This window comes from Pongo abelii, chromosome 4 (assembly GCF_028885655.2).
Source record: "Pongo abelii isolate AG06213 chromosome 4, NHGRI_mPonAbe1-v2.0_pri, whole genome shotgun sequence".
NCBI lineage: Eukaryota > Metazoa > Chordata > Mammalia > Primates > Hominidae > Pongo > Pongo abelii.
Window position 1 is genome coordinate 62,733,500 of NC_071989.2, and position 25,111 is coordinate 62,758,610.

Consider the following 25,111-nt stretch of genomic DNA (forward strand, 5'->3'; position numbering starts at 1 on the left):
ATGTGTCTTGGAGTTGCTCTTCTTGAGGAGTATCTTTATGGCATTCTCTGTATTTGCTGCATTTGAATATTGGCCTGCCTTGCTAGATTGGGGAAGTTTTCCTGGATAATATCCTGCAGAGTGTTTTCCAACTTTCTTCCATTCTCCCTATCACTTTCAGGTACACCAATGAGACGTAGATTTGGTCTTTTCACATAGTCCCATATTCTTGGAGGCTTTGTTCGTTTCTTTTTATTCCTTTTTCTCTAAACTTCTCTTCTTGGTTCATTTCATTCATTTGATCTTGCCTCACTGATACCCTTTCTTCCAGTTGATCAAATCGGCTGCTGAGGCTTGTGCATTTGTCACGTAGTTCTCGTTCCGTGGTTTTCAGCTCCATCAGGTCCTTTAAGGACTTCTCTGCATTGGTTATTCTAGTTAGCCATTTGTCTAATTTTTTTTCAAGGTTTTCAACTTCTTTGCCATGGGTTCGAACTTCCTCCTTTAGCTCGGAGTAGTTTGATCGTCTGAAGCCTTCTTCTCTCAACTCGTCAAAGTCATTCACTGTCCAGCTTTGTTCCATTGTTGGTGCAGAGCTGTGTTCCTTTGGAGGAGGAGAGGTGCTCTGATTTTTAGTTTCCAGTTTTTCTGCTCTGTTTTTTCCCCATCTTTGTGGTTTTATCTACCTTTGGTCTTTGATGATGGTGACATACAGATGGGGTTTTGGTGTGGATGTCCTTTCTGTTTGTTAGTTTTCCTTCTAACAGTCAGGACCCTCAGATGCAGGTCTGTTGGAGTTTACTGGAGGTCCCCTCTAGACCCTTTTTGCCTGGGTATCAGCAGTGGAGGCTGCAGAACAGCGAATATTGGCAAACAGCAAATGTTGCTGCCTGATCGTTCCTCTGGAAGCTTTGTCTCAGAGGAGTACCTGTCTGTGTGGGGTGTCAGTCTGCCCCTACTGGGGGGTGCCTCCCAGTTAGGCTACTCAGGGGTCAGGGACCCACTTGAGGAGGCAGTCTGTGCGTTCTCAGATCTCCAGCTGTGTGCTGGGAGAACCACTACTCTTCAAAGCTGTCACACAGGGACATTTAAGTCTGCAGAGGTTTCTGCTGCCTTTTGTTTGGCTATGCCCTGCCCCCAGAGGTGGACTCTACAGAGGCAGGCAGGCCTTCTTGAGCTGCGCTGGACTCCACCCAGTTTGAGCTTCCTGGCCGCTTTGTTTACCTACTCAAACCTTGGCAATGGTGGGTGCCCCTCCCCCAGCCTCGCTGCCGCCTTGCAGTTTGATCTCAGACTCCTGTGCTAGCAATGAGCGAGGCTCCATGGGCGTAGGACCTTCTGAGCCAGGCACAGGATATAATCTCCTGGTGTGCCGTTTGCTAAGACCATTGGAAAAGCATGGTATTAGGGTGGGAGTGACCTAATTAGGTGCCATCTGTCACCCCTTTCTTTGACTAGGAAAGGGAATTCCCTGACCCCTTGCACTTCCCGGGTGAGGCGATGCCTCGCCCTGCTTCGGTTCACGATCGGTGTGCTGCACCCACTGTCCTGCACCCACTGTCTGACACTCCCCAGTGAGACGAACCCAGTACCTCAGTTGGAAATGTAGAAATCACCCGTCTTCTGCATCGCTTATGCTGGGAGCTGTAGACTGGAGCGGTTCCTATTCGGCCATCTTGGCTCCACCTTAACTCTTAATAGACCTTTAAAAACTTTTTTAAAAAAGGTTCTTAAGTGCAATTCCTTACTTATACTTTCTTGGCAAGTTCCAAATTTCTTAATTACATAACTGTTCTCAAAAGTGGTCTTTTAAAATATTATTTTGACTTAAAATAACATTAGTCTCTTTGTAAACTGTAACATAATTATGAAAAACAGTTCCATTAATTTTTTCATCTTTTCAGCCTATCATATTTCATGTCTGACACTTTGAAAATTATTCATTTGAAGTCTGTCACGTGAGTTTAATAACAGGAAATCTAATTAAAGTTTTAAATCCCTGGTTAGTCTAAGTGGTCACAAGGACTGCATAACTGCAGTTGCCATGTGAATTGCCAGTGTGAGCTCACCACTGTTCCTATTGAAATCAAGTGCATTTCTCATCTGACTTCTACCTCCCCAGGAAAGAAAATTGAGGAATACTATCAAAGTCTATAGAAAGTGTAACTTTAAAAAGCCTAGTGGTTAGTGACATAAAGTTGTAGGCTAACAGTGAATCAGGAATTTTAACCTTTAAGATAGCAGAACTATGTCATGTCTTGGTCACTGCTATGTGCCTGGCACCTAGCACAAAACCTGATATATAATGGACACTCAGTATCTGGTGGAATAAATGACTTTCTAAAATATATTTCTCTGGCTGGGCACAGTGGCTCATGCCTGTAATCCCAGCGCTTTGGGAGGTTGAGGTGGGTGGATCACTTGAGGTCAGGAGTTGGAGACCAGCCTGGCCAACAGCAAAACCCTGGTTCTACTAAAAATACACAAATTAGCTGGATGTGGTGGTGCGCGCCTGTAGTCCCGGCTACTCAAGAGGCTGAGACGGGAGAATTGCTTGAACTCACAAGGTGGAGGTTGCAGTGAGCTGAGATCATACCACTACACTCCAGCCTGGGTGACAGGGTGAGACTCAGTCTCAAAAAATAATTAATAAATAAATAAATAGAAAGAAGCATATTTCTTTACTCAAGAATTTGAAACCATTCTCATCTCCTGGGAAAGTCCTCAATGATTATTCCACTCTTGATTTCGCTATAGTACTTATGATCTGCCTTATTTATTTAACATGTAGCATTCTATGTCCTTAAATAGATAAATCCTGTTTCTTCAGCTACAGTGGAAGCAAGATCTAAATAAACAAACACCATTGAAGCATTACAGAAGTGGAGGTGGGGAGGCCGGGCGCGGTGGCTCATGCCTGTAATCCCAGCACTTTGGGAGGCTGAGGTGGGCAGATCACCTGAGGTCGGGAGTTTGAGATCAGCCTGACCAACATGGAGAACCCCCGTCTCTACTAAAAATACAAAATTAGCCGGGCATGGTGGCACATGCCTGTAATCCCAGCTACTCAGGAGGCTGAGGCGGGAGAATTGCTTGAACCCGGGAAGCAGAGGTTGCAGTGAGCTGAGATCGTGCCTTTGCACTCCAGCCTGGGCAACAAGAGCAAAAACTCCGTCTCAAAAAAAAAAAAAAAAAAGGTGGAGGTGGGGGATCTTTTCCAAATTCCACAGCATCCCCTTCCTTCTGACTTGCCCCTCTTGGGTAGGTAAATAGTAGTGAAGGACATACAAATGGATCCTCCCTATCCCCACAGCTAAAATCATTTGTTGTCAGCTAGTGCTATTGAAGGTTGAGTGAACCAATGTTCTCATAAGAAGTTAAGGCATTTAAAAAAAAAAAAAACGGTTCGGATGCACTAATATGTGAAGACTACTGGATTAAGAGGCTGGTAACTAAAATTCTCATTCCACAGTGGTCTGCGTCACAGGAGAACTTGAACAAGTCATGCTTCACTACACTTAGCCTTTTAGAAGCATATTTCTTCATCTTTGAAATGAGAAGTTGGATTGGGTAATGTCCAAAAACTATAGACTTAAGGATGTTAAAGCCCATGGGCTAGTTCGTCTTTATTTCTTTGCTATCTAGCCCAATGCCTTACTCATATGCTGTATAGGGGAAAATGAGTTTTTGTTAATACAGCTGATTCTGTGTTAATAGTAAAATATGACAAAGGTTATATGTTTATGGGCATTAATGCTTGCCTTTCAATAGTATCTAGAAATAGGAAGTTAGGGTAAAACTGCCACATACCTACACAAAAGATGATTTATGTATCACTTATCAAATTGTACTTTATATTAATGCAGCCTAAAAGTATATTAGCTTTTGACAGTTATTTGATTTGTATATCAATTATCAAATAAAATTTGATATCAATTGTATTTGATATACAGTTGATTATTTGTATATCAATTCAGGGACTATTCTGAAGATAAAAGGCTACCTGTTATCTCCTTAGTTTTTTCATTTCCCTTTTAAATGTCAAATAAAAAGAGAAGTCATGAGCATGGTTTCCCTTGACATTAAAGATTGTAGAAAATCAATACATCAAGGGGAGTAAGGTTTTCAAATTCAGTTGCTTTGTGGAAAACTTTTTTTTTTTGCGGGGGGTGGAGGGGTGGAGACAGAGTCTCACTCTGTCACCCAGGCTGGAGTGCAGTGGCATGATCTCGGCTCACTGCAACCTCCACCTCCCAGGTTCAAGCAATTCTCGTGCCTCAGCTTCCTGGACTACAGGCATGCACCACCATGCCCAGCTAATTTTTTTTTTTTTTTTTTTAAGTAGAGACAGGGTTTTACCATGTTGGCCAGGCTGGCCTCGAACTCCTGACCTCAGGTGATCCACCTGCCTTGGCCTCCCAAAGTGCTGCAATTACAGGCGTGAGCCACTGCACCCAGCCTTACAAAACATATTTGATGCCCTCTAATTATATTTGGAGACTCGGGTAATAAGTATTGTCACCATAGAAAGTAACATAAACACTAAATCATGAGCTAGGCACTATGCTAAGTGCTTTTCATTCTCATTTAGTAACTCTGTGAAGCAGGAACAGTTACCTCCATTTAATTGTTCAAGGCAACTGAGGTTTAGAGACATTATGTCACATTAAGTAACAGGGACACATACAAGGAGGTGAACAAGTTTTATTTGAACAGTCATGTTTATTCATTTATATATGGTCTATGACTGCTTTTCGGCTACAGTGGTAGAAAAGTAGTTGTAATAGAGACTATATGGCCCCAGAGCCTAAAAATAATTACTACTTGGCCCTTTACAGAAAATTTTAGGTGACTAAAATTTTAGTCTAGTCTAAACTGTTACGTATACTGCCTCAATACTATGACATTTATATAAGTCCCCAAATACCCTTTATTCAAACATCTTCAAGAGTCTATGTTTAATAGACAAATTCCTCAACTGATAATTCAAAGTTCTTCACAATATAGGCACTAACTTACTACCAAAGCACTAACAAGTTTTGTCTGTGTTCCAACTCTTACTTTCTGCCCTTACATTCCAAACCTACTATACACCTTCCTCCCTCTACAACCTCATTAATACTGTTCTCATTCTTATCCCCGCCTATGAAACTCCAACCTAGTCTTCATTTCATATGCTGTCTCATTTCTTGATCCCTTTTCTTAGTCCCCTCCTTCACTTCCACCTCCCGTCTACTACTGGATGAACTCCTCTTTCTTCCTTTTAACTTTCACAATAATTTGTTCCTTTCTTGCAGCTCTTATAGTATGGTTTTCTCTTTTACCTTTTTTGTACTGCACTCAGTCAGAAGCACGTTGAACACACCCTGTTGTATGTCAGCGCTGTATGGCTAGGCTCTGGGGATAAATAAGGCATAGTTCTTATACTCAAACTGTAATATTTTATCCTGCCTATTGGATTATAAGAATTTACCAGGGAAAACAAGTCTTATTTATCTTTTAATGTGCTCAATAAATATTGGTGAATTTTAACAGCAAATTTAGTAATGTTGTAAATGATTCTCCAGATTATGCTTTAAACTTTTCTTTAAATCACCTTAATTTGGTGACTTGTTATTTTTTTTAGAAGAACTGTTAATCTGTTAATTCCCTGTAATTAGAAACCTGAAGAAAGAAAGCTATAGTAGGATGATTAAAAATTTCTTACATTTTAGTGTGTTTGTAAAATACAACTAATGAATGTTTTCCTGTCAAGTTAATTTGGAGTTTATCCTGAGTTTATTAAGGATTAGCATCCTGAAGTGTATTGAAACAAAATGATTATTTCATAATGTTTGAATTGCTTCCAAGCTGTATGTTATTTATTCTAAACTCTCCTTCTGATAGGATACCAAGACCTAGAGAAGTTAAGAAAACAAGCCCCAGATCAATCACATTGCTCCTGACAGCACCTAACCTTCTAGATTCCAAGTCCAATGGTTTTCCTGGTACTATGATGCTAGTAGATCTTAAAAAATAATAATCTAGGTCTATACTATCCAGTATGGTAGCCACTGGCCACATGTGACTTTAGCTCTTGATATGTGTTTAATTTGAATTTAGATGTGCCGTTAAGTGTAAAATGAACACTGAATTTCAAAGACTTAGTATAAAAAAACAAAGTATCTCAATTTTTATTACATGAAGTGATAATTAATTTTACATATTTCCTTTTATTTAATGTGGCTATTAGAAACATATATGGCTCACATATTTCTACTGAACATCACTGATATATTTAGCAATATACAGGGTATACATTATATATATATATATTCTATGTAAATAGTTCATTAAATAATTCCTATAGTAAATATGAGAAACAGGAAACTCATATCCAACTTGGAAAAGTTCAAATGTAATACTTATTAAGAAATACAGTTCTATTCTTCAGGTACTCTTACCTAGAATGAATTAAGGATATGTAGAAACTCTTATGTTCCTTATAAAATAATAAAGAGCTACTGTAGGTCTCTACAGAGATACTATAGTGTCCCTATAGTACCTCTATAGTATAGAGATACTATAGTATCTCTTTACTATATAGATACATGGAATAGACTATAGAGTATCTCTAGACTATATATTATTTATACTCTACTATCTATATAGTATCTCTGTATAGAGAGATAATATATATACTCCATATAGTATACTCTAGAGATGCTATAAGTTTCTATAGTATCTTTATAGTAGAGATAATAGGAAGGGTTAATAGTATAGGGATGTACTATATACCTATAGTATCTCTATAAGTACACAAGTTCCCCCATTAATCATCTGTTTTCAGTTCTTAACCAAATAAGGTATTATGCAGACTCATCTTTTTATATAAGAATACTCTCATTTTTGAGATGAAAAGAAGTTCTCTTTCTCCTGCTATTGATAATTTCTGCAGCTGTCCTCTCAGCTTGTATCTTTTTTGCATAGCTCTCTCTTCTTTACCTCACTTCTTATGGAAGGCTGGTGTTCTGAAATTGGGGAGTGGAAAAGAAGAAAAGACTGAATGCTCCCTATGACTTCATTTTCTCCCTTTTCCCACTACCATGTCCCCAAACATACTGACACACAAAGCAAATATAAATACCCCTGATTCTTTTAGCCTTAAACTTAGGGCCTCATCCTAAACATCTTAAGCTCAGCATCTATTCCAAAGGAACTCTTTAATGATAACGTTTCTTTGTAAAGAGACAAAAAGAATATCTGGGGTTTCCTCTGAAATGTAGATGACCCTCACTTCAGTTCTTTGTGGACTAAAAAGACCCACCTTTCTCACCCATGTGGCTTTTGTCTTTCCTTGTGTTATGTAATAAGTGATGGGGTAGAAGGATGGGGGGTGGAGGAAGCTACATCATGGAGAGAGGAGGTGGAAGACAGCTGTGGAAAATTTGGATGGTGGAAGACTAGAATCTACTACCATTTACATGCTAATGAAAACCAGAAATGGCCTTTTTCCCCCGTTTGATCTGATTTGAAACTTTGTGACTTTTCTCTAGTATGTCATTTTACCCCCCGTGTTTTTCTCATTGTTGTTAGCTATAAAAACTCTTTGAAATTCTCAAAATAAAGGAAGGTTTCTTTCAGGAATAGGAGGGCTGAGGACAAGCTGTGAAACTGCATTCTGTTCATAGTGGGTCTATTGGCGTGGAAAACCCGCCTCTGAAGTAATAGAAGGTAGAAGCAGGGAAGGAAACAGGTCTGGCCCCGAGTCCAGGAAAATAAAGAAAGAAATAATTGGAGATGTAGCTTAGTACTTAGAATTATCCCAGAAGTGAACAACATCAGTAAGGTCTGGGCTTCCACCTAACGTAACCTCTTATGAAGGTCTCAACCTCACATCCATATATCTTTTAAAAAAACAAAACAAACAAAAAACTTTCAAAACAAAGGCAAGAATCATGACTTTCATATAGGTATAAAATGCAAGTAAAAATTTATTTTATTCATATAAGGGAACAAGGCAGATACTACAACCAGTTCAAAGTAAAAGTCAAAACAGCACTAATTCGTGTGAAATAAGTGTAATGAATTGCAAATAGAGACAAAATTGGGTTTTGGTGGGGGAGGTCTATTAAGTAGAATACAGGACAGAAATTACATGTGTATCAATTGTGTACAACCTCAAAAGAGTTGCCAAGTAGCTAAAAGATAAGGAACTGATCTAAAATCTGATAACCTAGAAGGGGAAGGGTGTGCTAGGGACAATGCACAGTTTTCCATTGAAACAAAAATTTTTTTTTCTATTCCTTCTCCATTTTGATTAGGAAATAATCTCAGCAAGAGATTATTTGTGATCACAAAATAACATTCGTATGATATTTAGCCTTATTATTTACATAGGTGTAGCAAGAGTGTTAATTTGTCATATACGCTTTCTTGTTTGCTTTGGTGAAAGTTTTTACAAGGAATCTCTGATTGGACTTTAAGTCTCTTGAGCTAGGAAACCACGCCAAGAACTTGCCACTAGATTTAAAATCTAGTAAAAAGATTCAGTAAGTCTGGAGTATGGCCTAAATATCGGTATATTAATAAAACTCAGATAAGTGACATTGATTTCCAGTTGACATTTACTGGCCTAGAAGATGCAAGATTTAAACTACAGAAGTAAAGATGCAACCAAGTTAATATTTTTAAAAATAACAAATTATGACTGATAAACTATACTGTAATTATTTGCTGGGCAAAGCAGTACAAGGACTCAGGTAAATAGAACACATCTTGAGCAGTGAAGGCATTGACAATTCCCCAGGAACTTACCATATAGCATACAATTTTGGTTAATAACACTTTACCCATGAAATTTAACCTTGGGATGGCTAGGCATCTTTTCTGCATTGACAACTTTTATCATAGTTGACAACTGTTCCCAAGTAGCTTGTTAATAATAGCATATAAAATAAACCTAATTATTTTTAGCACCTCTCTTTTCACAAAATGAAAGAATATATCTTTGTGATTTTCCAGAGGCCCTCTAGGAAATCTCAAAGATAATTCTAGGTGCAGTGATATCCTGAAAGTTTTATTTTACATTTAGGATTCAGTTGTGAGAAGGTAAATAGCAAAAGTTGTCTGGAGATGTGAACAGTTAGGATAGATATAGAATCACAGGTACCTAAGAAATGATATGTGGCCACTCATTGCAAAGTCACAGTAAAACTTAAGTATAGAAGGTAATATGATGGTAAAGAACCTTAGCTCTTACCATTCTCTTTCTCTTTCTGGCACAATCAGTCACTTTACTTGAGGACATAACTATTCTCTTTTTCCTTTAATAAACAAAAACACATCTCATAACATTGCATGCAAAGTTTTACCTCTCTGCCACCATTTCTCCTATTCCAGTTTCATTTATGTGTATCTTTTAACCAAAGTGACTGATTCCATAGAGAAACTGGGAGATGGAGAATTGAAAATGGTTACACATCAGCATTTTAGTAGACTAGCAGATCTCATAAATACACATAACTTTCTGTAGCTATATGCATTCCTTATAACTCCAACTTCTCTAGGTGGCAAAAATGAACATGTTCATTAACCAACCCAGAGATACAGCCTCTCTGTAGCATATGAAAATAAGTAGCAAGAGTTTATAAATTTAAAATTTTGCCTAGTAATTATAGTGGAGAAAAGATGTCTTTTCTTACCCATCACATAGGTTTGTCTCCTATAATAAAAGAGTTAAAAATAGAAAAGCACATATTTATTTAATGTAAGTTTTATGTGATACAGGACCCTTTAGAAATGAAAACCCAAAGAAACAGGAATACTTGTGTATTTTATGCTGAATTTGAAGAAAAAGTACATTGTGTGTGGAAATATGACTGGATAAAGAAGGTATGATCCAATAGTAATAAGCTAGAGAGAACTTAGCTAGGCCTGTTTGTTCAGATTCTTCTCGTAAGTCCATCCCTCTGTGATATTCCTTGCCTCTGGGTGATAGGGCACATGAGTGTCTCATGACTTCTTCCACGGGAAGGCCAGAGAATTATTTTATGGTCTACTTCAAGGTACAAGGGTGGGAGGAGGTCAGAGTGGCCTTCCTTCTCTGTTTCTTCAAATGCCAAGGTGCTATTATTTTAGGGTAGCATGTCCTGAACCCTATCATTATCAATGGATTAGTATTCTGTCTTACTTAGAAGAGATCTAGGGTTCACAACTAATTGATCACAACCGGTTACAGATTTCATTATTCCTTTTCCACTCCCACAGCTTGACTCCACTAGCCTTAAAAAATAATTTAAAAAATAAGAGATCTGGATATCTAATAAATATCTATTAATTACCTGACGATCTTGGAAATTAATTTTGACAGTGACATATTACAAAACATAATTATTGTTGAAATAAAATTGTCAGTAATGAATTTGGTTAATCGTAAGTTTACATTTTTCATGACTAAACATTAAACAAGTAATTCTGGCTTATTTGATCAGTAAACATGTATAATTAAAAAAATACGCAAGTGGAATAAAAGTCTGTTTATATATTTAACATTGATAAACCAGAGAAAACCTTGCTGTTTTATTAAACCAAAATTATTAGTCTTGTTTGTCAAGATTTACCTACACAATAGGAACTTGAAGTCTCAAAATGTTTGTTAGTTGCTCTAAGAGTACTTTTTAAGTACTCTTAAAAAGTACTTGTAGCTTAAAATAATTTCTAGCACACCGAAAATATTAGAAGTTCCATTGTCTTCTCTGAAAATTTTAAGATTATTCAATTTACATAATCACTTATTTTTCTCTATAAGCTAATCAGAACAGAGTTCTTTTTTTGTTTTTTTTTTTTTTTGAGGCGGAGTCTTGCTCTGTCACCCAGGCTGAAGTGCAGTGGCTGAGATCTCAGCTCACTGCAAGCTCTGCCTCCCGGGTTCATGCCATTCTCCGGCCTCAGCCTCCTGAGGAGCTGGGACTCCAGGCGCCCGCCACCACGCCCAGCTAATTTTTTGTATTTTTAGTAGAGACGGGGTTTCACCTTGTTAGCCAGGATGGTCTGGATTTCCCGACCTCCTGATCCACCCGCCCTGGCTTCCCAAAGTGCTGGGATTACAGGCGTGAGCCACCGTGCCAGGCCCAGAGCTCCTTAAAAAGACTTTATAATCTAATTAATCAGTGCCACCTGAAGGTAGAAAAGCCCTATCTACACGCGCAATAAGGCTTTTCTCTATACAGACATTGATAGACATACAGTCACACAGAGTTTATAACTTCAGTTCTAAACTTTCAGCCATGAATTAATAATACAAAATGATGAAATACCAAAGAGCTGTTCTTTTCTGAGTACAAATTCTTAATTGATTTGAGTCCAAAATAGATTAACAAACTAGGTTCTCCATTTTTTTCTCACCCAATAGAGAACAGACCTCTATAAACCATTAATCCATTTACGGGGATCATCAGATGGTCAGATTGCAAAACCAATTCCCCAGATTAGTAGAGAGCAAAAGACCAGAGTCAGCAGAGTTCTCTTGCTGCTTTGAATTCACCTTTTAGAGCCAAGAAAAGAGGTATGCAGGCTTAAGCATAAGGTACACCATTTCTTTGATGAAGAAGTTTGCCTGTCTTTGGTTGATAAATCTATAGGATGTCTCAAGGGAACCTCCAAAATTGTTAAAAGAAATTTTCCAGAAAAAGATACATTGACTCTAGCGTAGATATACAATAAACATGTATTGAAAGATTTTACTCATCTGATGTAAGGGAGCCAGGCAAATGTTATAACCAGTTCAAAGGACAAGTCAAACAGCACAAATTTATGTAGGGTAAAGAAATGTTGAGATGAGTTGCAAATTGAGACAAAACTGATTTTTCCAGGACTGAGTTGAGAGGGGAGTCAAATCTATGAGAGAAGACAGACTTTATATATCTCTCCATTATAGTTGATTCTCCGTATTCACAGTTATGTTCTTTAAAGTCACTATGAAACACTAAATTAGCAAGAATTCTTATTCCTCAGGATATACATGGTTAGGTTCCTGCAGGCCTCTGGTCACATAGTTTGTCATCTGACCAGTACATAATCTTGTTTTATATGTGTTTTTGTTTAAAGACACCTTATTTAATACAGTTAATTCATCAACATTGAACTCACAGCCAGCAGCACTATAACTCATGCCTAAACAAAGCTTATCTGAAACACATATTGGCACATCACAGCTTTCTTGGAACGCTAGATAACATTTCAGCACAGTGTTTGCGGACCATTTTAAACAGTGAAATTACCAAAAAGCAGCACAGAAATACAAAAAATTGGCACTAAATACAGCACAAAAAGTATGCTCATTTACAGTATGAGAGCTGAAACAAGAAGTCAGAGCATTATCCTGCTTCACCTCATTTAGAAATGTGTGTTACGGGACTCAAATTTTTTGACATTCTCCACGTGTCACAAATGACCACAGAAGCACCATGGGCATTGATTTAGGAGTCGCAAATAAACTTTAGGTGAATTCACGAAAGATTTTTTTTCATACATAGCTTTTTCCTCCCAGTGTTTAATCCTGGATCCTGTCTGTGGCTAGGAAAGTACTGCTAAGGCGCGAGCACGAGAGAGAATTATATATGGTGGCTTAGTGACGTTCCTGATATAGGTTAAATAGGATTCTGAGAATCCCTATGAGTAGCTTGCAAATCTCTGGGAGTGGTTTTTGGCTATTTGTGTAGTTTTTTTCTTCAGAAAAATGTGTTCTAAATTTCTAATGACTGATTTTCAGATGTACTTTTGGAACACAAAAGCTGGAGTAATGGATTACTACCTTGGTTTGTTTTGTGGCAAATGCTGAATAGTTCCAACTACTGCTTTGAAAATAATAGTAATATTACATAGCAAGTATATTATTTGAAAAGATAAAATTTCAAGGGGCCATTGACTGTCACATCAAAGCAGTAATTTGGGGTTTGAGAGGTGGCACAGCTACAGCAGGTGTAGAGTATTACTAATCTTAACAAATATTTCAGGTGCCTCATGTTTTCACCTTATTTGCTTGTTTAAATCACTTTATATAAATTTCATGGAAAGACTTGCTTTGCCAGTGTATCCGAAACTGCTGTTATTTCTCCATAGTATTTTCTATAGAAAATCTAGGATACTTGTACATTATTCTGAACCATTTACCCCCTACTGTACCCCACCACCATATTATATACCTAATTGGTAATTTCAAAGTAAAGAGACTTTTAAAAAAAGCTATTTTTCTTTTCTCCTTCTTAAAATTATATGTTAGGGTTATGCTCTGCTTTCAGCCAGATATAATACGGGTACATAGCCTGGTGAAGAATCTTGAAACCTTCCAAGTACCAGTGTACCTTGCTTTGGCCTCCCAAAGCTTTGCTCTTCTGATCCCATGCTTCAGTTGGAAGTGACTGTCAGTTACATCAGTTTGTGCCAAATTATGTGGTAGTTCTTGTTCTGTGCACAAATGGAGAGTAGGAAAAATCATTTAGCTGTTCACTTCCAAACTCATGTCAGGGTTTGAGATTAGGTTATTAGAGAAGAAAGACCTTTCACAGAACGTCAATCAAGGTTACTTGAGGTAAAACATTTCACAAGCAGTAAAAGAACTGATGGATGTTTGTATTTTTGTATTACTGAACCATAAATGAAATGATTCTGTATAAAAATGAATGGAATTGATCTTATTTTTCTTATATGTGGAATTCATAAGTTAATTGTGGCCTGGTTTTGTTCAGAGGTTGGGGTTTTTTGGCATTTGAAAAGATTATATCATTCATATCATAGGAAATAGAATATTCCACTCACAATGTAGAGATCTACAAAATAAACTGGCATATTTCAGAAAAAGAAATTGGGCATGGGATGTTAAAGATCACATTTTAAGTTTACTACAGCATTTTCCAAAGGTACTTCTCTGATACTGGGGCTTAAAGTTCAAACTATTTTTGTGAAAGCGTTTCAGTGTGTGAAACAGCAAAGGGAGTCAGCTTCTCATCATTTAGGTGCTGGTAGTTGGGTTTGTGGCAAATCTGTGCCATATGGCTACTCTCCTCTAGAAAGTGACGGCAGCACTGGGAGCTTTACCCATCCCTGGGGCAGCTGCCTTGGACTCCATTGCTTTGATCTTCTTCTGTTGCACAGCTGGGAAGAGCAAGGGGCTGGTTTTCAGTACCCTAATAGGACAACATATGGGACCATTATGATTGTAGACTATACCTTCATTTTATATAAGCATTCTTCAGAGAGTGCAAGTATTTTCACTTCCATATTCCCATTCAGAAAAATAAGTTTGGGCTCTTTCTTTAAAAAAAAAAATTATTTTAGGGTTAAAAAAAGACATTCTTATAGAAATTTAAACATTTAATATCTACATTTTATTTCTTGCAAAATACATTCTTTCTTTTTAGCAACAAGTTTCAAATAGGAAGTAGAAAAGATGAGTATAATTCGTCTAACTTACCCATTCTTAAGCACACATGCTTAATGTCCTTTCAAGTGTTGTTATTCTTAGAGTTTTATCTTTTTAGCTCAGCTTCACTGTTTGCTCAAGTAACCTTTATATTCGAGTATAGTGGGAACAGTAAATTTGTTCATCCAGGTACTGTAACATAAACACCTTGGAGGAGGATGCTTGGAAATGTGATCAGATTCTTAACAGTGTCTCAAAAAACAGCAAATTTTTATTATGATGACAGCCCTAATAGTAGAAAAGTTTTCTGAATAATGAATAGAAAATCCAAAGAGAGATGTATGTGGATTCGTACTTTAGTTTTAGTCTCTATTGTGAATTGTCATTGGACTTCCTCATATGCTCCTTTGCGTTTAGAGAAGCACAGTTGCATGTGCAACTTTGGAAACAAAGTTGTTTGCCACAGAAAAATGGGAAGATAATAAATTTTTTGCCCTACACATCCTAACAATCATGAGTGGTCAGTGGTAATTATATAGAGGTGGATCCTATTAGCAAATGCAGGCTGCTTCTCTGTGTATTTTTGTTTGTTTTTCACAGGGTGCTTTGCCCATCCACATTCTAGTCTCTGTCATGATACTTCTATTTATTGTTGTTATCACCATCAACAGCAACTGTAATCTGGCTCACGATTCCCAGGAGCCAGCTCACTCCTTAGTTACCAGGAGAAAACCCAAACCAGTTGTTCTTTTATGTGTATAAAACTTCATTCTTCTCATATTGCAGTGACCCTGACCACATTTTGAAACTCCATAACCAGAATAGATATTAGATCTGTGTCTGAGATCTGATGTAGTACAGAGAATTCTCCCTGGCGGCTGAAAGGGTAATTGAGTGAATGAGAGAGTGATTATCAGGTTTGTGTTTGTGTGTATATTACCATTTCCTAGATATTTGAGTGCTTTCTCATTTCTTCTGCAGTTTCTTTCCTAAAGTCTTTATTGACCCAGAGAGTGTGTGTTGGGAGGTAATAAGAGGAGAGAGAACTTAGGTTTCTTACCTATTACTTGGCAAGAAAAGATTATGGAGGTCTTGGGTTAATTTTCCAGCTATCATTATAACCACATACAGAATCTACACTAGAAACTATTTCCTTCCTCACAATTGTGGGAGAGCACATGGGGAACATAGATTTGTTTTACAGGGATTCTTAAAAGTCTTTTCAACATATTTTTTCAAATAAAAGGAAATGAAATAGATAAAACTTGCAATTGTGGGATATTTTTAAAGAAATGCAGTTTTATTAATAAAGTACTTAGGTGTTAAAGTCCATCTTGGTTAAAAATCCTGGTTTTGCCACTTTATTAGCCCTGTGACCTTAGGCTGTTTATTTTCTTGATATTTTTTCCTTTAAGTTAATGTAAAATTAATATATATATTATAATGCCTTCGTTATAGCCATGCAGCCTATAAACTCTGTACATAAAATTTCAACAAAAATACATTTCAAGCACCTAGCATGGGGACTAGAACATACAACCTAGTACACCAGGAATGCTCTTGTCTCAGGGCCTTTGCAGTTACTGTTCTCTGCCTAATTCTCAGGGAGGGAGGTCTCCCCTGTATACCGCATCTAAAATGTTTTCTCCTAGGTTAGATTATAGCTAGCTATACCCGAAACATCACAAATTCAAATTTAATGGGCTCTAATGTAATGGAAATTTATATAGAGACATGTTGCTACAAAGTTGTGAATCAAATCTGAGGATCAAATAATACTTAACGTTTATTGAGTGCCTGCTATAAACCACAAGAGACAATGTAGCATAATAGGTAAGGCGTGGCCTCCAGAATCTGGCTGTCTGTGTTTAAATCCTGATTCTGCCCCTTCTTGGCTGAGTGACCTTATGCTAGTTACCTAACCTCTCTGAGCCTCAGTTTACTCACCTGTACAAGGGGAATAATATTACTTCATATAAAGGTTTTAGGAAAAGTACCTTTCTCATAGAACTCAATAAATGATTGTTAAGTCAGGGTGCTTTCTAAGCACTTTACATGAATTATCACATCCTTATGAAGTACAAGACATGTACTTTAATCCTCATGACAACCTTATGAAAGACAAACTTTTCTTATGCCCTTTAGTAAATTTTTTGAAATGGAGATAACTACTTGTTAATGTATGTACTTTATAAGTCCAGATTCTCTTAAAGTAAGCTATAGCTTTGTAACTTTAATGGATAAGAAAGTTCTCAAAACATATTTTCTACTCTGTGAAGGTAAGGTTATGTTGAGCAAGTAAATTAATATTTTCTCTCCTGGATTCTGATGTTTCATTTGCTTTCCTGCGTCCCCATTTCCTTATAGTTATTGGACTTTCTTTGGAGATGGAGTTCCAGCAGTTGGGAATGTAATATTCTCTTATGGATAAAGTAGATTAAAAGTTTAAATTAAAATACTCTGTTAAATGTTGTTACTTTCCTTTGTGTACAGTAGCAGTAGTATACTTTGATGAGTTGAGTTTCATAGGCTTAACTTTTGTGGTAAAACTGAATACTAACTAAGGGACTATGGAAATGTAAGCTTTGTGGCAGAAAGTACTATACTTACCAAGATCAAGAAGCTCACCTAGACTATATAATAATCACATTTTGGACATTTTATACATGACTGCATGATACAGCCATGAATTAGATGTTTCAAGATGAGTTATTTGAATAAAGTCCTGAGAGAAGAATAAATTACAGGTGTGGGAAAATGGATTTTATGAAGAAAAGTGAATGTTGTAGGGGTTGCCTAGCTTAGGGAATAAAAGAATGACTTAATTATATTTTTAAGGAGGAGGATGTTGATTTGTTTCCCATGTTTTAGAACTAAAGAATAGGACTTAGTGCAGAAAATGTAGACATACATATACCCAGTTTTCAAAATTACAAAATTCTGAAATGGCTTTGGAAGGAAAATATATAAATACTCAGAAGAGAATAGACAGCTTTGATTAGTGGCCCTTACTTTTTTATGCATAAAAATCTCCTGGAATTGATAAACTGTAGTTTCCTAGGCCCCCACCAGAGATTCTGATCTAGTGGGCCTTTGGTCAGGCCTAACAATTTGCGCTCTTTATCAGGTACTCCCATCTGAGTCCAATTAGTGCAGATAGCCCTTGAAATAAATGTTGAAAATCAATTTTTGAGTTTAATCAGTAGCCTGTCCAAGTCCAGGGGATTGAACCAAGTAACCTGTCATGGTCCACTTCAACTATGTAGTACACACATGCACCCACACACACGTACATATATATACGTTTACATGTTTTTCTATATCCCTTTGGAAGAGTTCCAAACTCTTGTAAAGAAACCAACTTTTAGAAGAATAATGAGATTGGTTATAATGTTCATCGCTCTTCATTGCAACTATTTTAAAGGCCTATGTTAAACCCCATAGAGTAATGGAAATTTTTACGTAATACATAGATATCAGTAATTGAGCAAGGTGAAATTGAATCATAGTTTACATCTTTAACTTGGGATATGGTAAATAATCTGCAGGCAATCTTTTGGACCCTTTTCTCACAGAGGATTGTAAGGGAACAAATAGTAAGTATATCTCAGATGTGTTGACATATACTCTTGATGATAAATGAACATTAAGTTATAAAAGCTAGCCTCTGCTTGCTGTGCTCTTCAGGTATCCTCTTTAATTCTGTTTCTGTGGATTTGTCTTTGTTTTTTCCTCCTAGGATGGAGCTATGACGTTGAAGAGAGGAAGGTTCCAAAACCCAAGTCCAAGTCTTATGGTGCAAACTTTTCTTGGAACAAAAGAACAAGAGTATCCACAAAATAGGTTGTCACTGACTATATCTGTGCTTGACTGTGAATAAAGTCAGCTATGCAGTATTTATAGTCCATGTATAATACATCTCTTAATCTCCTAATAAATTTGACATTTAAACTACAGATACATTTTGTGGTGTCTATTTTAAATGTTTTTTCATGTCTCAAATTGAGCATGTTTCAATCTCCTATATATAGAGAAGATTTGAGGTGATCATACCTCTGGGAAATCTTGGTACTTAGAATCTATTAACAGGAATGCTTGAAATCAGCTGCAACATTGAAGTTTTATATTTGCTTTTTATAGCCATTCTCGTTAATATTGTTTATAAATCACCAGCCAACATTATTAAAATGTTGTCTTAGAAATGGTTTTATAATAGGTAGAGAAGTACACGATAACATTGCAGTCTTATAAACTTAAACCCCTATGTCATCATTATTAAAGTTCTTTTAATTACAACCTTATAATTTACTAAGGTACTTTGAGCCTGAATGAATTGCATTTCATAGTAATCACTGCCCAGAAATCAACACTTCATGATTATGAGGAGTTCAGGTGAAGATTTCATGTTCTTAGGAATTAAGACTCAGAGAAAATAAAAATCAGTTCATTCACGGGAATTTGTAATATTCACTGTTTTTTTTTTTTTTTTTGAAATATAAGTAGATATATGCTTTTATTGTTAATCATTTAGGTCATACATTATGAGTTAAACACATGCTTTGTTTGGCTATTCAAAGAACACTTTGTATACTAACCCTCATAATAACCCTATTAGCAGGAACTATTATTTTACCCATTTTGCAAAGAAAAGACAAAAATCAAGGCTGAAAATGATTAAATAGCCTGCTCAAGATCACACAGGTCATGCACTGTGGCTCATGCCTGTAATCCCAGCTATGCAGGAGACTGAGGTGGGAAAATCACTTGAAGCCAGGAGTTCGAGACCAGCATGAGCAACATAGCAAGACGCCATCTCTAAAAATATATAAATAAATAATTTTTAAAATAAATAAATTAGCCTGGCATAGTGGCATTTGTGTATAGTCAGCTACTTGGAAGGCTGAGGCAGGAGGATCACTTCACCTAAGGAGGTCAAGGCTGTAGTGAGCTATCATCATGCCACTGCACTCCAGCCTGAGCAACAGAGTAAGACCCTGTATCTTTAAAAAAAAGTTACGCAACTCCTAAGTGCCAAATCTGGGACTTGAACTTATGTCTGTCTTCAAAACTCATGCTCTATTTTTAGTTCTGAAAATAATTAAAAATAGCTAATGGAGTTAATGTCAGATGATTTCTTAGGATTTTTAATGTTATTTGATGTTTCAAAAGTTATAAACTAAATATACATTTTCTTACAACTGCATTACTGAAAACAATAGCTCTCATTGACAGTTTTGGAGAGCATATTCGCAGCCTTTTTTCAAAATGTTAACTTCATATTCCATTTAATTTGAAAAATGCACTTACAGGCAAATAACCTGTAGATATACAGAGGTAAATGTCCAAAGATGTTTATTGTAAAGTTGTTTCTACTAGCTAAAATGTCGAAACAATCTAAACATCTATTAAAGGGGGAACAGAGTTCAAGAGTATGATACAGCTATTTAAAACAACAGAAAAAAGTATATTAGCTTTTTGGAATGAAGTTCAAGGTATATTGCTAAGTGAAAAACACCAAGAATAGTAGATAACATGTGGGGGTGAAGTGAGGCAGCAGATGCTTACATATATGTACCTGGAATATTTGAGAGAAGATATATAAGAAATTTCTTTTTATGGCTTATATTCTTTTTTTATATATATACTTTAAGTTTTAGGGTACATGGTGCACAACGTGCAGGTTTGTTACATATCTATACATGTGCCATGTTGGTGTGCTGAACCCATTAACTCATTTAACATTAGGTATATCTCCTAATGCTATCCCTCGCCCCTCCCCCCACCCCACAACAGTGTGTGATGTTCCCCTTCCTCTGTCCATGTGTTCTCATTGTTCAATTCCCACCTACGAGTGAGAACATGCGGTGTTTGGTTTTTTGTCCTTGTGATAGTTTGCTGAGAATGATGGTTTCCAGCTTCATGCATGTCCCTACAAAGGACATGAACTCATCCTTTTTTATGGCTGTATAGTATTCCATGGTGTATATGTGCCACATTTTCTTAATCCAGTCTATCATTGATGGACATTTGGGTTGGTTCCAAGTCTTTGCTATTGTGAATAGTGCCGCAGTAAACATATGTGTGCATGTGTCTTTATAGCAGCATGATTTATAATCCTTTGGTTATATACCCAGTAATGGGATGGCTGGGTCAAGTGGTATTTCTAGTTCTAGATGCCTGAGGAATCGCCACACTGACTTCTACAATGGTTGAACTAGTTTACAGTCCCACCAACAGTGTAAAAGTGTTCCTGTTTCTCCACATCCTCTCCAGCACCTGTTGTTTTAATGATCACCATTCTAACTGGTGTGAGATGGTATCTCATTGTGGTTTTCATTTGCATTTCTCTGATGGCCAGTGATGATGAGCATTTTTTCATGTGTCTTTTGGCTGCATAAATGTCTTCTTTTGAGAAGTGTCTGTTCATATCCCTCACCCACTTTTTGAATGGGGTTGTTTATTTTTTTCTTGTAAATTTGCTTGAGTTCATTATACATTCAGGATATTAGCCCTTTGTCAGATGAGTAGATTGCGAAAATTTTCTCCCATTCTGTAGGTTGCGTGTTCACTCTGATGGTAGTTTCTTTTGCTGTGCAGAAGCTCTTGAGTTTAATTAGATCCCATTTGTCAATTTTGGCTTTTGTTGCCATTGTTTTTGGTGTTTTAGACATGAAGTCCTTGCCCATGCCTATGTCCTGAATGGTATTGCCTAGGTTTTCTTCTAGGGCTTTTATGGTTTCAGGTCTAACATTTAAGTCTTTAATCCATCTTGAATTCATTTTTGTATAAGGTGTGAGGAAGGGATCCAGTTTCAGCTTTCTGCATATGGCTAGCCAGTTTTCCCACCACCATTTGTTAAATAGGGAATCGTTTCCCCATTTGTTTTTGTGGGGATATCACCACCTATCCCACAGAAATACAAACTACCATCAGAGAATACTATACACACCTCTATGCAAATAAACTAGAAAATCTAGGAGAAATGGATAAATTCCTCGACACATCCACCCTCCCAAGACTAAAACCAGGAAGAAGTAGAATCTCTGAATAGACCAATAACAGGCTCTGAAATTGAGGCAATAATTAATAGCTTACTAACCAAAAAAAGTCCAGGACTAGATGGATTCACAGCTGAATTCTAACAGAGTTACAAGGAGGAGCTGGTACCATTCCTTCTGAAACTATTCCAATCAACAGAAAAAGAGGGAATCCTCCCTAACTTGTTTTATGAGGCCAGCATCATCCTGATACCAAAGCCTGGCAGAGACACAACAAAAAAAGAGAATTTTAGACCAATATCCCTGATGAACATCAATGCAAAAATCCTCAATAAAATACTGGCAAACCAAATCCAGCAGCACATCAAAAAGCTTATCCACCATGATCAAGTGGGCTTCATCCCTGGGATGCAAGGCTGGTTCAACATATGCAAATCAATAAACGTAATCCAGCATATAAACAGAGCCAACGACAAAAACCATATGATTATCTCAATAGATACAGAAAAGACCTTTGACAAAATTCAACAACACTTCATGTTAAAAACTCTCAATAAATTAGGTATTGATGGGACATATCTCAAAATAGGAAGAGCTGCTATCTATGACAAACCCACGGCCAGTATCATACTGAATGGGCAAAAACTGGAAGCATTCCCTTTGAAAACTGGCACAAGACAGGGATGCCCTCTCTCACCACTCCTATTCAACATACTGTTGGAAGTTCTGGCCAGGGCAATCAGGCAGGAGAAGGAAATAAAGGGTATTCAATTAGGAAAAGAGGAAGTCAAATTGTCCCTGTTTGCAGATGACATGAATTGTATATCTAGAAAACTCCATCATCTCAGCCCAAAATCTCCTTAAGCTGATAGGCAACTTTAGCAAAGTCTCAGGATATAAAATCAATGTGCAAAAATCACAATAATTCTTATACACCAATAACAGACAAACAGAGCCAAATCATGAGTGAACTCCCATTCACAATTGCTTTGAAGAGAATAAAATACCTAGGAATCCAACTTACAAGGGACGTGAAGGACCTCTTCAAGGAGAACTACAAACCACTGCTCAATGAAATAAAAGAGGATACAACCAAATGGAAGAACATTCCATGCTCATGGATAGGAAGAATCAATATCATGAAAATGGCCATACCACCCAAGGTAATTTATAGATTCAATGCCATTTCCATGAAGCTACCAATGACTTTCTTCACAGAATTGGAAAAAACTACTTTAAAGTTCATATGGAACCAAAAAAGAGCCCTCATTGCCAAGTGAATCCTAAGCCAAAAGAACAAAGCTGGAGGCATCACGCTACCTGACTTCAAACTATACCACAAGGCTACAGTAACCAAAACAACATGGTACTGGTACCAAAACAGAGATACGGACCAATGGAACAGAAGAGAGCCCTCAGAAATAATGCTGCATATCTACAACCATCTGATCTTTGACAAACCTGACAAAAACAAGAAATTCTTAATGGTGACTTTAATGGATGCCATTTGTTGTGGGAAAGGGAGAGGTCTTTTACATTTATTTCAGCTTTTAATACACTGGTTAAATTATTACCATACAGATGTAATATATATTTTTATAATTATATACATACACACACACGAAGAAAACCCACTATATTTCATATGTTGGCCATCTTAAGCCTTACTTGACTAATATACATTTTAATAATTACTATTTTCGAATTTTATTTCAGATGAAAGGTAAACTTTTAAGAAATAAAGTAAACCTGTTAAGAAGTTACCCAGTTTTTCTGGACCCTTTCCTTACACCATATACAAAAATTAACTCAAGATGGATCAAAGACTTAAACCCAGAACTATAAAAACCCTAGGCAATACCATTCAGGACACATGCAGGGACAAAGATTTCATGACAAAAATGCCAAAAACAATTGCGACTAAAGCAAAAATTGACAAGTGGGATCTGATTAAACAGCTTCTGCACAGCAAAATAAACTATCATCGGAGTAAACAGACAACCTACAGAATGGGAGAAAAATTTTACAATTTATCCATCTGACAAAGGACTAATATCCAGAGTCTACAAGGAACGTAAATTTATAATAAAAACCCCATTAAAAAGTGGCCAAAGGACATAACAGACACTTCTTGGAAGACACACATGCAGCCAAAAACATGAAAAAAAGATCAACATCACTGATCATTAGAGAAATGCAAATCAAAATCACAGTGAGATACTATTTTATGCCAGTCAGAATGGCTACTATTAAAAAGTCAAAAAACAACAGATGCTGGTAAGGTTGTGGAGAAAAAGGAGTGCTTTCACACTCTTGGTAGGAGTTTACATTAGTTCAACCATTGTGGAAGACAAAATAGTGATTCCTCAAAGACCTAGAGGCAGAAATACCATTTGACCCAGAAATCTCATTACTGGGTGTATACCCAAAGAATATAAATCATTTTATTATAAGGATACATGCATGTGTGTATTCATTGCAGCACTATTCACAATAGCAAAGACATGGAATCAACCTAAATGTCTGTCAGTGATAGACTGGACAAAGAAAATGTACATATACACCCTGGCATACTATGGAACCATAAAAAACAATGAGATCATGTCCTTTGCAGAGCCATGGATGGAGTTGGAAGCCATTATCCTCAGCAAACTAACAAAGGAACAGAAAACCTAACACTGCATGTTCTCACTTATAAGTGGGAGCTGATAGATGAGAACACATGGACACATGGCAGGGAACAACACACACTGGGGCCTACTGGTGAGGATGGGGGAAGGAGAGCATCCGAAAGAATAGCTAGTGGATGCTGGGCATAATACCTAGGCAATGGGATGATCTGCAGAAACCACCATGGCACACATGTACCTATGTAACAAACCTGCACATCCTGCACATGTACCCCTGAACTTAAAATGAAAGTTGAAGGAAAAAAAGTCATCCCAAGGCCAAAAGTAAATAAAATACTGTCTTCAAGTAGTGCTCTTAACATAACTTCCGGCCAGGCACAGTGGCTCACGCCTGTAATCCCAGCACTTTGGAAGGATGAGGTGGCAGCATCACTTGAGCCCAGGAATTCAAGATAAGCCGGGGCAGCAGAGTGGGACCCTCTCTACAAAGAAAAAAAAAATTGCTCGGTTTTGGAAAATCCACAAATACATGGAAATTGAACAACATGCTCCTGAACACCCAATGAATCAAAGAAATGAAGAGGGGGATTTCACCTTCTGCCAGACACGATGGCTCACACCTGTAATCCCAGCACTTTGGGAAGCCAAGGCAGGAGTATTGCTTGAGCCCAGGAGTTCAGACCAGCCTGAGAGACATGGCAACAGGCCAATATGGCTGATATGGGCATACGCCAATCTCTACAAAAAATAAAATTAGCCAGGCCTGGTGGTGTGTGCCTATGGTCCCAGCTATTCAGGTGGCTGAGGTGGGAGGATTACTTGAGCCCAGGAGGTTGAGGCTGCAGTGTGCCATATTCATGTCACTCTACTCCAGCCTGGGTGACAGAGCAAGACCCTGTCTCAAATACATATATATATATATATATATATATATATATATATATATATATATATAGTTTTCAAATGAAATTGGACATAAACATACCATGCAGCAAAAAGCAGTTCTAAGAGGAAAGGATATAGCAATAGATGCCTACATCAAAAGAGAAAGATCTCAATGACACCTCAGGAAAGTATAAAAAGAAGAACAAATTAGACCCAAA

The 25,111-nt window shown here is 37.1% G+C and overlaps 1 protein-coding gene across 3 annotated transcripts in view; it reads left to right on the forward strand.

The window, feature by feature from the left end:
• The window catches only part of NDUFS4 (NADH:ubiquinone oxidoreductase subunit S4), a 122,203-nt gene extending 103,867 nt beyond the window's left edge, over window positions 1-18,336 (forward strand). For all 3 annotated transcript variants that reach the window (XM_054555049.2, XM_024246653.3, NM_001131938.1), the window contains one exon: window positions 18,120-18,336. In XM_054555049.2, the coding sequence (XP_054411024.1) occupies window positions 18,120-18,223 (104 nt within the window). In that variant the 3' untranslated portion in view covers window positions 18,224-18,336. The remainder of the gene's footprint in view (window positions 1-18,119) is intronic.
• Window positions 18,337-25,111: the final 6,775 nt, after the last annotated feature.